General features: G+C 44.4%; 1 protein-coding gene across 1 annotated transcript in view; it reads left to right on the top strand.

Annotated features, from left to right (window-relative positions):
• The window catches only part of EndoB (SH3 domain containing GRB2 like, endophilin-B), a 62,272-nt gene that overhangs the window by 16,561 nt on the left and 30,006 nt on the right, over positions 1-15,705 (top strand). Inside the window, exon 5 of the mRNA XM_084589422.1 lies at positions 2,885-2,971. Within this exon, the coding sequence (XP_084445548.1) occupies positions 2,885-2,971 (87 nt within the window). The remainder of the gene's footprint in view (positions 1-2,884; positions 2,972-15,705) is intronic.

The raw sequence follows: 15,705 nt of genomic DNA, 5'->3' as shown, positions 1-15,705 counted from the left end.
CAAAAGGTAGCATAATGCCTCTTTTCTTTTGAAAATATGGGTTACATATGTGTAATTTTCCTTTATGGTAAGTTTTTCAAGATCATGGGATAAACAAGAGACTGAAAAATCTTTGAGGCGATATGTTATTAAATGAAATAGTTGCACGATCCTGCTGTAAAATATACCGAAATGTAGTTATTTAGATGGCCTTTCAAATACTTTGAAATAATGTTAAAAAAATTTCTGCACTGGAGAAATGCGAAAGCCTGAGCATTGCTACTGCACATGTTACATGGTGCCACCTTGTATAGATTTTCCTAGCAAAGCCAGGGCTCGTACCGCACACCAGAAGGTTCCTTTTCTTAAGACACATTCGTTGCAATGCTCCTGCAAGTGTGGGATTGGATGGTACACAGTCTCTCCTGTCATAAGGGAGTAATTACTCATTGACATCCACTCAAGCGTAGCCATGCGGCTACAAAAGAAAGCTGTGCAGCTTCCTTAGAAACTTTGTAGTTAAAGAAAAATTCGTCCTGGTCCAGGGATCAGCTGGAGATCGAACATCACCTTTTGATCCCCGGACCAGGACGAATTTTTCTTTAACTACGAAGTTCTTGAGGAAGCTGTATAGCTTTCCTTTGTAGCCGCATGGCTGCACTTGGGTGGATGTCAATGAGTAATTCCTTATTAAAAATCTACTCCACCTTGGGGGATTCCCCTAAAATATTCGATCAGTCCCTCCTATTGCGTGGCGCTCTTTTGTGCACGTTCATTGCAGTGCTCCTGCAAGTGTGGGATGGCGGTACGGCGTCACTCACCGTTGCGCCCCCCTACTTCGTCGTGGAGATGGCAGGAACGCTAGACAAGGAGAATGCATCTCTCTGAAAGATCTCGCGAACAGATCTCGCGCACGCAAGATTTTCACTATGAGCCAAAAAAAGGCTTTCACCTTAACGCCACAATAGAAATATTTCAGGATATAGAAAAAATGCTACAATGTCTCATTTTGTTAGTTGTAAAAATTTGGCATGCCTGTCTCCAGGGATCAGCTGGAGATCGAACATCACCTTTTGATCCCCGGACCAGGACGAATTTTTCTTTAACTACGAAGTTCTTGAGGAAGCTGTATAGCTTTCCTTTGTAGCCGCATGGCTGCACTTGGGTGGATGTCAATGAGTAATTCCTTATTAAAAATCTACTCCACCTTGGGGGATTCCCCTAAAATATTCGATCAGTCCCTCCTATTGCGTGGCGCTCTTTTGTGCACGTTCATTGCAGTGCTCCTGCAAGTGTGGGATGGCGGTACGGCGTCACTCACCGTTGCGCCCCCCTACTTCGTCGTGGAGATGGCAGGAACGCTAGACAAGGAGAATGCATCTCTCTGAAAGATCTCGCGAACAGATCTCGCGCACGCAAGATTTTCACTATGAGCCAAAAAAAGGCTTTCACCTTAACGCCACAATAGAAATATTTCAGGATATAGAAAAAATGCTACAATGTCTCATTTTGTTAGTTGTAAAAATTTGGCATGCCTGTCTGAAAAATTTTTTTAGTGCCATTTAGAAGCAACCATCACCATTCATCTGCTGATATGGACATTGATAATCTCACATATTCATTCTCTCAGCTGCACTAGCAAGATGCAGTGAAGCAGAATTACCAAGGAATAAATATGTTGTGGTGAATTTCATTTTGAAGGTATGCCATTCTTATAACAGCATTGCGAAATAGATAACATTTGTTTTCATCTCATCTGCTGCGTCATAGCACAGCTTCAAGTTTTTGGGCTTTCTAAATATTTTTGGTTTATGGCTACCATGTTTTGTGACATGTTTTATAAATGGTGGCAGAATGCAAACTAGTCTGCCATCAAATTTGAAAATCTGCTCTAGGAGCTGTTCTTCGAGAGCTAGGTGCTCAACACCCACTTCATGATGCTGAAATATCTTCTCACTCGTTGAAGTTCTGGAGGAGCCACCTCACATACCTTAACTTTCCTTGTTGCTGAAACTAGCATAGCTTGCTTGACACCATAGCGAATAGAAATAAAGAAGTGGGCATGCAGTGCGAGGGTGCACAGCTGCTCGCAAACAAGCTAAAGCTGAAAGTAGTTTTCATTAAGCCCCCATTTAAAGTTCCCAGCTGATATTTGCCTGATTTATCATCCTAGCTGAAGTCTGAGTTTACAAAGTCGTCTTCGGACTCTTTGCTACTGCTGTCATAAAAAAAAATCTGGTAGAAGCAACAGGATCACATGAAAGGTGCTGAATTTGTGGTTGTCTCGGCGTGGGCTCGATGCCGTTTTTGTTGATATTTGACACCACTCTGCTGCGAATAATCATTTCTTTTAAGTTGCTGCCTGCAGAAAAGAAAGAGAGAAAATGCAGAAACAAAAATACAGCTGTCATATCTGCCTAAATGCAGCTACATATTTCATCACATGAAAATTTGCGTTTGTCAACGCATCGGAAACAGTTGTTCATATATGACAAGCTTCGTATGAGGCCATCCCAAGAGTTAATGTGCGCTAGTAAGAGTTGTCTCCATACATAATGAATAGGCAAGTAATATTAAGATGTATCAGTTTAAAGGACTGCCTCCATGAAGGAAAGATCAAAAGGCTCACATTTTCATCAGCATTTACTGGTGGAGAGGGCCAACACGACAGCAATTACCAGCGGACTACCGGACTAGGCAACCCACCCACATGATGTCGCAAGACTCCGTGAATAAAGATATTTTCAGAATCAGTCCAAGTACTATGTCCTTTCTGTGCCATTTAGCATACTTTCTGCTTTTATTTCATCCTGCTATATATCTGCCCATGTTTGTGTGTGTGCTAGTTCAAAGAATATACAGTGTCTGAAAACAAGACTTGACAGCAGTGTTATTTTTATTGCAGAAAGAGCGACGTCTCCTTGAAAACAAAAGGTTGGATCTAGACGCTGCCAAGAACAGGCTACGAAAGGCAAAAGCTAGTGACCCAGCAGTGAGTTGTTGTACCCCCCATTTTTTTTTTTTTTTTTCAATACATTGATTATTATTTCAGAACATACAGGGAGAAAATAGTCAGCTGGTCAAAATTGTTATTTATATTTAATGGATGTCATGGGGTGTGTGGACAAATGTCATTTAAGTTGTTTCAAAAACTGGCGTGAGTGCCGCCTGTGTGAAAACAGTTTTTACAGTCTACGACCAATTTTTCGTACTCTCAATGTACCGCGAAAATGTCCGAAAAAGTGGGCAGTCCGAAAAAACAATTGTGCACCAAAGAAAGCTCAATTTATTGCTATTATTGACTTTGAGGCCCGGAAATGTCATGAATGCTTTTCTGCACCACGCTCCGCTTCCGTGCCAACAGGTCCGCCTGAATTTCGGCGAGAGTCATAGAGCCGACGAAAAAGGGTTGCGACCGCTTGCATCAGCTCAGTTTGCGTCAGCTGCGCTGCTGCAGGTGAGTCGTTGTCGTCGCTCTCAGACTCCGCAAGCACTTGGGAAATCATTTCTGCATCTGTGAGCCTAGCGCACAGTTCCCAACACATGGTCCAGGTCCATGAACTCTGAAAACGAGATGGTCGTCAATGAGCTGCTCACTGCCTGACAGGTGCTCGACAGCGCTCTCTTCATCCAAGGCAGCCGACTCGTCATTCAGCACAAATCTCATGTGGTGGAAGCTGTTGCGCAGCGTTGTGGGTGCCACCGCCTTCCATGCATCGGCGAGCATACTGTGTGCTCCAAGCAAATTGACAGAGTAGGTTTTCCCACTGTCGAGGCACACCACCACCACCAACCACTGGATCACAACAACGGCTTAGTTGAGTGCCTTCTCGCTGCCGCGTTTCACGCAGAAACAAAAAGCTCCTTATCAAATCCGGAAACAGCTTCTTGAAGAACTGAAGCTGATTCAATTAAATGCGAGCCACAGTAGCAACAGAACGTAGGTCTCTCATTAGCACAACCACGGCTAGGCCTACTCGCTATGCTCGGCAAAGCACGTGAAATGCATGACAAACTCACAAAGGAATAGGCTGTCGAAGCGATCAAGCTAAAAAAAAGCACTCCGGCAGCGAGCAGCGACGTTGTTCAGGAAGCGTAAGCTGCTAGGAAAATAATACAGCCTCGATCCAGCGTCAGTTTAGCTGAGGAGCGGCACGCAAGACCGGCACTGGTTTCGAGGATATCGAAAGAAAAAGTAAACAAACAAGTTGGCGGCGACACCGCTCAAAATGTGTGGCAGTTGGCCCAGCTGACACTGGAATGTCCGAAAAATCTAATAGCCCTCCCTAGAGTGTCCGAAATTTTGAGCCGCATAATACATTGACTTCATAAGGTATGTCCTGAGGCCGGGAAAAAGTCTGAATAATCAAGCATGTCCGAAAAATTGGGTGTCTGAAAAATCAGTTGTCGACTATCCTTGATTGTAACGCGAGGGGCCACTTTGCATATTGCCCAATGGGAAAAATAAAACCGCAAATGTAACACGAGATAGGCGCTTGAAAAAGTACTTTTAATAGACATTGTGGCCCTTGAAGTCTTATCAAAAACGCTCTTTAGTCATCATCATCGGAGGCAGAGTTCTCAGAAACTGAGTCTTCGTTTTCACCCTAGTCCTCTCAGACGATGCCGTCCTCGGGAAGCCTTTGCAGTCAGGCTCACATTTAAAAATCGCCTCCCGATGCATCCGCCACCCCCATATGGTATAGATTATACTCCGTTTCATACATCAAGTGCAACACTACCAAAGCTACAGCTCTTGTTCGCGCTCTCCGCATCCGCGATAAAAAATAGTGCCTGCTCTTGACGAGAGAAAATAATAGTTGCTTTGTCTGCAACCTTAATACATTTTACATTTGCCATCAACTTCATAAAAAGCACCTTTTTTAGGGAGAAAAGGTCGGATTCGGCTAATTTGTATGTTTTTTTATGTCGTTTTTGTTCGTGCCGCGTTTTGCCGCCCCGCAACCTTGCCAGCTATGCCACCAGATGGCGCTGGTTGTGTCCTCCGCGCTGCGCATCTCTTTTTGAGAAAATGGTTCTTTGGTGCGCATTTTTTTCTATAAGATCCGCTCTGTGAAGATGTCTAAGCATGCGAAGCATGTTATTGCAAACGTGTATGCTCGGAATAGAGCCCGTTTCGGCAGAAACCACTCGCCTACAGAACGAGCGCGTAGTGGTACACGCCTCCTGATTTTTTTCTTGCGGACTACTTGCGTAGCTTTCGCTGCGTTGCACCTGATGTATGAAACGGAGTATAGTAAACGTCTAGCCGTCGAGTTGCCTTAGAATTTCCAATTTCTTCTGCTATCAGAATAGATTTTTTTTTCAAGCAAGCATCATACTGTGCATGGCGCGTGGCCATCGTGCGAAATGTGATAACGGAAGTAACCACACTAATTCACTGCGAAATATGCAAAAAGCACGGGATAAAGGTGACAATGTGATCCTGAGCCTACGAGCAAAAATTGAAACGCTTTTTACTTTGGATAGATTGGGATTTGTTTGATATGGCTTCCCTGGTTGCCAACATAACATACCGCGTAAAACCGCGGAAACGAAGTGGTGATGAATTCAATATGACTGCACCCCGGCACTGCTTTAGGCCAACCGAATTGCAGTATTCGATTATAACGCAAGAATAGACTTTGAGAGCCACAAATTTGGAAAAAGCTGTCGTTATATTAGAGTAAATGTGGTAATATTAGAGGGCACAATTGCTGTCGTTGCAGTAAATAAGAGCACTGCTACACAGTGTAAAAAAAACAAAACAAAAAGACCTAATGCTTATATTTTAGACAATATATTCTGAGAGCAGTCTCTTCTATGCTTGGTCAAATTTGGTCTTTACTTCAGGTATCTGCTTTGCATGGTTGAAAAGAAGGAGGGAAAGCCTCTATGCAATGGCTTGATACTAAGGGGGGTAGATCACAAACTGTCAAAACTCGTGTAGCCGACCAATTTTTCGGACTCTAATGATTTGGACTTTATTCAAGAACCGTCATGCAGCCCATAGGAACGTGTACATTTTCACGACCAATATTTATGGTCTCCACAAATTCAATTTTTTGGACCAAATTTGGCGCGAGCTATATTGTGGAGATCCTTTTTTGGCCGAAGGCTCATTTTATCGGCATCACTTAGACGCAAGCGGGTGTCATTTTTGTAAACAACCGGTTTTGCGTGGCCGTGAAAGCTAGACGAAGCAGTCATTTGGATGGACTAGATTGGTTTTTTGTTCGTCACCATTTGAGGCAGTAGCAATAAGCGAATGCTTGTCTTTTTTATCGTGGCAGCCTACAAGAGGGTACAATCGGAGGGGTTCAGTGCATTCGTGATTCAGGGGTTCCGCCTGCTTTTTTCCCGCGAGTTCCATGTCGCGGTCTTGACTGTCGTCGTTAACCATGGAAACTGAACATTATTGCTTCGCTCGGCATGTGCATGTGTTTGCAGCACGATCGACTGCATTACAGTACGTCGTGAAGTGGTATGACTGGCCAAGATATTTTAATTGGAGGGTTATAGTGGTTACTGCTTAGCATGATTCACTTCTGGGGGAACCACTGCGCACGCGGTGACCGCCTTGAGCGAGTTGCATGCTTTTCAGCGGCGCGCACAACTGCCACGTCTGCACCAGCCAGTACGAGTGCTGCAATCGCCATGAGCGCACTGGCGGCCGCACCCTCCATATCGAATCACGCGAGTACAGTAGCTAGAATACTGAAGTGCAATTACCGCCAAGCGGCGCCTATGGGGAGCGTTGATGCCGTCTGGTGATGCCTCCGCTAGAGAGAGAGAGAGAGAGAGAGAGAGATAAAACTTTATTTCAAAAAGAAAAAAAAAGAAAAAGGGGGAGGGGGGGGGGCAGTGAGTAGAGTCTTCATTTCAAGACCCCAGTGGCCTGGGCTGCTGCTCTTGCCTGAGTTACCAGCCTACGCTGGGTCTCTAGATCTGAGCATAGCAGAGGCCTGTGCACTCCCATGTGACGTGGCAGACTGTGGGCTGGTCGTTGCACCAAGGGCATATGTCTGTGTAGTGTTCTGGGAACATTATGTTGTATTGATGTAGGTTGGGGTAAGTATTGGTTTGGAGCTGTCTCCATTCCCACATTTCCTGTGCATTTAGTCCCTTGTGTGGAGAGGAATAAATCCTACGTTGGTCTCGTAGGTACATAAGTTGCGTGCCATAAGCCGCGGGGACAGGAATGCTAGTTGTGAGATTGGGATTTGTGGCCGCTCGGTTTGTGTGACCTTGAGGTAGCCTATCCGCGACCTCATTACCTTCCAATCCGGAGTGCCCGAGAACCCAAGTGATCTGATGTTTGAGCAGTGAATTTGTAGCCAATGGGTTAGTTGTGAAGCGAGCTCATTTTGTAGGTATTCTGCCTGCAAGAAGGAGCCGACACTCCGCTTGTGAGTCGGTGATTACGTGAAGCTTTCGATTGGTCGCGTCTCCGTAGGTAATGGCCAGCACGATCGCCGCCACTTCTGCTTCTGTGATAGTACAGTGCGAGATGTCCATCCCGCACTGTACATAGATGGCGCACCCTCCCGCTTAGCTGTCAGGTCGGTGCATGAAATGTGTGCTTGAACCCTGGACTGCACGCGTGATGTGGGCGCCTTGTGTTGTTTTTTGGTGCAAATTCTGCCTGACGGTGTATGATGAGCCGGCGACAAAGCCATTGTTTTGTACTTCATTACAAAAGCAGGTACAGATCGTACTAGGAAGGGTTGTTCTGCGTGCCGAAATTATTGAAAGCTGCAGCGCTGCCATTTGCGAGCTGCCAGCTTAGCACGTGAAAACAACTGGGTATCGAAATTGCGCAGTGGTCTAGCGCTGTGGCCCGCAAAGCTAACCTTTCTCCCTCGGCCCGTGTCCGCAACTTACTGGCAGCAAGTTTTTCTTGGAGTGATGGCTCAAAGTGGGATGCAAAGCTACCCCGACAAAATCCCTGCGGGTTGTAATTCTTCCACTTAAAAAAGACCATTGTACAGACATAAATTTACATCGGCATGACTTAGATATAGTTAAACCTCTATGCAACGAACCTCCATGTAGCGAATTCCTTGATATTACGAAGTTTTTCAATTCCTCAACACCGCCCTCATTGAAGTACATGTACTTGAAAACTCCATGTAAAGAACGCAGTGGTTGACCTTGATAACGAACTCGCGATGCCGACTGTCTCCTAGCTAGTGCCGAGTGGATGGAAATTTGGCACAGCTCTGCAAGTTTCAGGACAATAAAACACGAACTGAAGTGAGAGGAACGCCTACTATAGCAATGAGCGATCGCAGTTGATACAGCGCCGACGCCGCATCTCCTTGGCAGACGCAGCAGTCTCCGCTGCTTTTGCTTCCTGAACATGACACTACAATAATTCATGGTTAAAAGCGGTCAAAAATAACAGAAAAAAGATGTGGGCCGAGCAGCGCGCGCCGATTGCCACCACGCGGTTGCTCGTTGGCCCGAGCGCAGCGCGTCTGTTGCGGGGACAGCGGAGCCCGCCGGCGACTCGCGGCAGAGTCAGTTTTCTGGGGCAAGGGAAGTGGGCGAGCGTGGCGGCGGCGCCAACGCACATACTCTCCCTCAGATTGATTCCTCTTCCACCTCATTTCCCGCTCCCTCGTGGACGCGTCGTGCGAGCCGCAGAGGAGGTGGAGGCTGCCACCGCAGTCGCACCGTGCTATCAGCGCGATCTCGAAACATTTCACCGCTTCTATGACTTTGAATAATTCTGATTTATTGTAAACACTTTCAAGGTTAGGTTGTTTCCCTTACATGAATTCTTAATCTGGCTTTCGTTCTACATTGTCCTTTTGGGTCTTCACGCGAAAACTGCATGTAACGAAAACCTGGATGTAACGTAAAATTGCGGACATTTTACAATTTTGTTATAACCAGGTTTAACAGTAGTTGGCAAATAAATAAAAATGCATTGTAAAAGTGGAAGTCACAGTAAGAGCAGAAAGTATTCATCGAATCTTCAAGGAATATCTCAAACGCGGCCGATAAACTGCACGGTGAGAAGGTGACACACAGTGAGCCGATGTGTAAGTGGGCGTCAGCGCCCCCTGGATCTTCCCTTCTGGAGCATCGCAGAAGGGCTTCAGAGTCGGCAGCGTAGTCCGCACACTTCCCTTATTCTAGCCACTGTAACGTGAGCATGTGAGCATGGCGGCGTGCGGAAGCCAAGGTAGCAGATCGCGCTATGCTATAACTCCCTGTTATCGGCGTATAAACAAAACATGGAGAGCAGCGAAGTTCGTGATTTTTAAATCTGAGTTTTCACAGAAAAGTGGCTTTTATTTATGTTGACGGATTTTTCGGACTGTTCGATTATTCGGACCATTTTCCGAAAAAACGGTCGGCGACTGTATCTCTGACAATGGTTTCAGTGATTCTGAAGCAACAGCAACAGGGGTGACAGAGACTGTGCATATGGTTGATAATGATGATAGTAGTGATGATGATGATTGTAACGAGGAACTTAACCATGCCGAACGAAGCTTTCGCTTCCTTTGGGTTTAGCAGGATTAAACCGCAGCAATTTATTTTTGTCAGTGTTATGAAACAGTAACCCTGGAGATTTAACAATGCAAACAGAAAGGTCACGGCTGTGATATCTTGACGAGTATAATGTGTTAAGCCAGAACCTTGCATCTAAAACGACTAGACCATGCATGTTACAAAATCGTTAGTTTCAATATGGGGTACCAAAAGTTGTGCTGTCACACTGCAACACCCCATGCACACAATCCACCTCTTACAGGGATGGCTTTATATGAAATCTGAATATTGCCTCAAGCAACTTATTCCTGTTTCTTGCTTTTGATAAAGCTGCAGTCGGAATAAGATTTTACAATGGTGATGAGCTGAATGCAACAATTGGGCATTACCTGGTCTGAAGACCTGTTGTTCTGGAGTTAGTGAGCAGTTTACAAAGAGTTTACTATCGAGGATAAAAGTCACTGGACCATCCCCCGCGCTTGCCGGAGCAGTCCAGAGCGTATCACCGCGCGCTCTCACAGTGATGCACCTGGTGTAGAGACTGGCTGCGCTCGTCTTTGCCACTTTCGAGTGTAGTGCTTGAGAACCCCGTCTTCAAAAAAATAAAGGAACAATTACAATGCCGTTAAAACCAGCTGTCCAGAGGGCCTATCTGGCGCTGCGGTCTCTTTGCATTTCAACGGTTGGACAAGACGCTTATAACGTGATTGTGCAAGGAGAAGTATAAACCAGTTTAATTCAGTGGGACGAAGAAAAATATAGAGAACAAGCTGTGCAGGCTTAAATTATATCTGCGCGGGCTGTGAAACGGTATTTCTCATAATGTTAGTGCAAACATATGATATCGCATTGGCAAGGTGCTGTGCTTTTAGGGATTAGCAGGTTGGCAATATTCTTTGGTCAGATAACATATATAATATAGCTCGCTGGAAAAATGGTATTGAAAAACACTGTTGCAAATTTTTTGTTCGTGGTGCCGAGGTAGTACAGCAGGGCAATTTTGTGACATTTTTCATGCAGCGAAGGACAGACACGGACGAAGAAGACCCAGCGTCCATGTATAGGGTCGTCCACTTCTAGCTATAACACGGCCACTGCTTTCGAAGCAACATTGCGCCCGACGCAGGCACATATCGATACAAAGCGATGCAAGCACAGAAGGACCCGGGCCTGTTGCTTCACATGGCTTGCCACTAAGCTCTATTGCGTGGCTGGGTCGGACGCAATGACGCTTTGAAAGCAGTGACCGTGTTATAGCTAGAAGTGGACGAGGCTGCACTTTTTTTTTTTTCGTTTATCCGTGTTCTGTTAAAACACTGTGTAAAGAAAGAAATTAGCGAGTAGCATTATTCAGTAATTGCCCGGAGAGCATTTGTATTGCTCCGCACCAGTTTTACTTTGTATCGTTAGGATGCGGAATCTTAGCATCTCAAAGCAACCACAAGCTTTTAAAGCAATTACGCGCTAATACTTGTGCATATCACTTCACTATCTTTAAGCAAGGAATGCATATAGTATACTATATGCATTCCTTGCTTAAATATAGTGAAGTGATGTGCACTATGGCATTCCTTGCTTAAAGATAGTGAAGTGATATGCACAAGTATTAGCGCGTAATTGCTTTAAAAGCTTGTGGTTGCTTTGAGATGCTAAGATTCTGCATCCTAACGACACAAAGTAAAACTGGTGCGGAGCAATACAAATGCACTCCGGCGCTGCTTGAGTAGCTACATTGAGAAAAGAACTGGATTGCTCTAGACTCCGATTGCAAAAGCTGTTTTTTGGAACCAATTTAAAGGTTTTTCTGATACATTTGAAGCTGTGCAGATTTATAAATCGCAATAAGCCTAACATGATTATAATGGGATACGTAGAAAACAAATACGCCTCTCAAATAAATATGAGGGACAACCCGATGTTATTATACATCTCTTCCACAGTTCAATGCCATGGCGGATAGCATAAGTAATTGCTCTCCATGGAAAACTTATAATTCACTAGTTTTTGTTTGTGCCTTGCATACATTTTTTAATGTGTGAACAAAATGTTTCTAATCGAATTTATTTCGGATTCTTTTAAATTACTTGCATGTAGCAATTGCAGTCCAACTACATTATTTTATTGTTAATAAAATACTGCACTTGCCATCAGGATGGCCACTAAATGTACAACACCTCAGAAAATTAGGCTCCACGGGTTTACTGTAGTGATGTGCCAAACTCGAAATGACTGTTTCATAGCACACACACACACGTGATAATTAATGCCCACGTAGCTGGTTGCCTATATCTCACGATAGGTAAGCAGCTCGTTCTGCTGAAAACTCTTGTGTCGTCTGTCGTCGAGGTTCAGTAAGGAAAAATAGCAGAAATTTCAAACGAAGCTGAGACAAATTTTTTTTCCATTGATGACCGACCCCACTCCACTGCATGCCAGGCAGGCACACAGCGCATAGGTGTAGAAAGGCCTTTTGTTGAAAAGTGTTACAGGGACACCTAGTAAATGCTCTACCATGTTAATGGCTTCGTAACATGTGTTGTTGATGTGTACTAAAGTTATACCAGTTGATAATTGAAAATAAAGATGTGTGAAAAGAAAAGGCGGTGTACAAAAAAATAATTGCGTAGATGTGGGTGATTATGTACTGGCATAGTATGTCAGAATATGAAGACTAAATAGTGATTGGTAATTGGTGTATTTAATAGAAGTGGTAAAGAAAACAAAAGTAGAGAAAAAGGAAGACACGACGCTATTCGTTAGTGTAATTATAAATTTTCCCCACTCCACATCATTGCGTGGTTTTATTCTCCGTCCTATATATAGGCGCTTTTTAATGCTGTCAAGTTTAAAACATCCTATCTGACCGCTAAAATGCAGAAAAGCACCAGGGCTCGTCTGGCACTCTCGAAATATGCTATCACAACGGGTTTGTGATCGGTCATTTCTTGCTTTATTATGGCTGGAAAAGTGTCGAAGACAAGCGACGACCGTTAATGCAGTTATGTGGAACTGCGTGGACAAACGAGAGACACGCGCCTGTCAGCGTCGATGAGTCAGCAGCGGGCCCTCATAGCAACGGCATCCGGCGGCGCACCCCCCAACCGACTAGTAGCAGTATAGTAGCGGCTAAGAGTGAGGAAATGAGCATGCTCGAACGTAAGAATGGTTGCGCATGCTCGCAGTGCGGGTCTCGTCACCAGGCATGTCACCATGGGAGCGCACGGTGATGCGGTCTCAGCTGCTCTGGCCAGCATGCGGAATGATCAAGTGAATTTTGTCTCCGATAGTACATTAATGTTCATGGGATTATACTGAATAATGAAACCATGTTCTTGATTGACCTTTGTTAGTGTTTTGCATCAGTTAAGGTTTATGGAGCGCTATTCACATGCAAACTCAGTTTTCTTTGTATGCATTTTTTGTTCCTTTTTTCCATGAAAGAAAACTCTTAGTTAGGCTTTCGAAGTAAGCAAATAGTTTTTTTTTTTTCTTTGCCTTACATTTTAGTATCAAGTGTCTTTGTTCATATAGTCTCTCATTTTAAATCTCAGTGTGTTACTTTCTCTGCCAACCTAGGCAAATGTCTTCTCTTTATATTGTGATGTGTTGCATCTTTTTCCTGCTGCTTACTGGCCTCCAAAGTCAATCCTGAAGTTCTTGAGAAAGAAATTCAACAGGTAAAGCTGCTCACTGTCAGCAGTAGAATATTGTTTTGAGTTCGAAATTAGCAATTGCAGATTGTTTCCTTATGCATGCCACAATTTGCTCCTGCTTGTGAGCCTTTAGGGGCCTTATGTGCACCGCCTGCCGCATAAATCTGAAATTGAGCACTGTGTGGTTCTGAACAATGCTTATGCTCTCTTTCTGCTTACCTCAGCTTTTGACAACATTATTTTGAAGAAATTGTTTTGAGCTGCCCAAACAATCTATTATGTCAACACTACGCATTTGTCATTTCAGTCACCTCACTGCGGTGGCTCTGTGGTTAGTTTGCTCAACTGCTTATTTCAAGTGCGCGTGTTCGGTCCCGGCCACAGTGGGCACTTTTCAATGGAGGCGAAAAGCAAGGTGCTTGTGTACTGTGTGATGTCATTGCACAATCCCCAGGTCAAAATTTTGGTCAAAATTTGTGGACACCTCCACTATGGCATCCCTCATAGCCGTAATCACTTTGGCATGTTAAAGCCCTATAAACTTATAAAGCCTGCCATTTCGAAATGCACTGTTCGAGGGGTATGATGAACTGCTGTGAAGAAGGCTGGGATCTGGAAGTTCATTTTTTCACATACATATATTGTGTGTACTTTTATGTCATCATTCATTCTTCTGCTTGGCACGTGGCTGTATCGGAATCTGTTGTGAAGCACTCCTAAAGTCACGGCCAGTTTAATTAGGAGCATTCTTCAGTGTTTTGTTCTTCTGTACAACATAGAGGAGGTAGGAAAGGGGTTCTTCGATTTATGCATAAGCATTTACAAGCATATGTATAAATAGCCTCCAAGCTACTTTTAGGTACGGTGTGTTTGACTGATCAAGCATGTTCAGTATTATTATTATGACGGCAACTTTAGGTATATTAGCATATGGGGAGCTGTTCATAATAAATGGATTTTTTTTTACATTCATTTTATAGAGAACACAGAATGTTAGCATATTGTTCCTCATATTTTGCTTAATCATGTTTGTCTTACATGGAGTCTGCTGTATCAGTGAGCCAGTTCTTTAATGTGCTTTACCATCATCGCCAGCATATATGACAAACTGACCGTAATTTACAGCTAATATCTAGTCATTGATAATTAACATTTTCTTCTGGAATTTGAGGTGCATCTTTTTGACAGGTTATAATGCAGAATGCTGTAGTTGTATCGGTTACCTTACGTGCTTTCAGTACATTTATGAAGGCTGCTGTGTTGCAGAAATCCACAAGCATTCAAAAGCTGCCTAACACTCCTTAGCTCCGGATGAAATTTTATCTGAAATGAAGTGTGTAATATGCTGTGCCTAATCAACAGCGGGCTGCAGCAGATCCACACCCAGCACCTCACCTGGGATGCTCATAGCCTACAAGACTGGATCACACCCTGGCGCTTAGCTCATGCGAAGACACGCTCTCGTCCTTTTGGGCTTTGCACAACCACCTGCCCACTTTTTTACCCACTTCTCCCTCCCCCCTTCCTGTAACTAGGCTACAGAGTCATGCTAGTTGAAGTAAAGGGATTCAATGAGTCATCAGTGAACAGGAGCTGGATGTATTAGACAGGTTTTGTATTTTTTAGTGTGCAGGTATAAATAGGCCCTTTTGTAGAGCCAATACCACCTGGGGTTAAATGTTCAGGTTCAGAGCTGTTCGTTCATTGATCCTCCTCCTGAGTTCAGTTCAGGCGTTCAGTCGTGTCCGACTCTTCGTGACCCTATGGACCATGTCACGCCACGCTTTCCGGTCTCTCACTATCTTCTTAACATCACATAGCTTCATCTGCAATGCCTCGAGAATGCCATCTAACCATCGCGTTCGCTGCCTACCCCTTCTCCGGCGACCCTCAACCTTTCCCAACATCAAATCTTTCTCCAGCGACTCCTCTCTTCTCATCAGATGACCAAAGTAGCTGAGCTTTAACTTTAGAATTTGACCCTCCAATGAGCAGTCAGGGTTTATGGTCGACAATATCGACTGATTTGATCTTCTGGCAGTCCAAGGAACTCTCAAGAGTCTTCGCCAGCACCACAATTCAAACGCGTCAATTCTTCGGCGGTCAGCCTTTTTCACAGTCCAACTCTCGCATCCATACATCACAACTGGAAAGACCATAGCACGGGTTATACAGATCTTGGTCGGTAGACTAATGTCTCTGCTCTTTACTAGGCGGTCAAGGCTAACCATTGCTCTCTTTCCCAGAAGCAGGCGTCTCCTAATTTCATGGCTGCAGTCTCCTTCCGAGGTAATCTTGGCGCCCAAGAACAGAAAATCTGTCACAGCTTCCACTTCTTGTCCATTGATGCTCCAGGACTTGATAGGGCAAGACGCCATGATCTTCGTCTTTTTAATGTTCAGTTTAAGCCCAAACTTCTCACTCTCTTCTTGTACGTGCATCAGAAGTCTCTTGAGTTCCACTTCACTTTCTGCCATTAAAGTGGTATCATCCGCATATCTAAAGTTGTTGATACGTTTTCCAGCAATCTTCACTCCAGCTGAAGACTCGTCCAGACCGGCCTTCC

The sequence above is a fragment of the Amblyomma maculatum genome, chromosome 1 (genome assembly GCF_055883805.1).
Source record: "Amblyomma maculatum isolate TAMU_Amacu chromosome 1, ASM5588380v1, whole genome shotgun sequence".
In the NCBI taxonomy this organism is placed as follows: domain Eukaryota; kingdom Metazoa; phylum Arthropoda; class Arachnida; order Ixodida; family Ixodidae; genus Amblyomma; species Amblyomma maculatum.
This window is presented reverse-complemented; position numbering and strand designations above follow the sequence as displayed.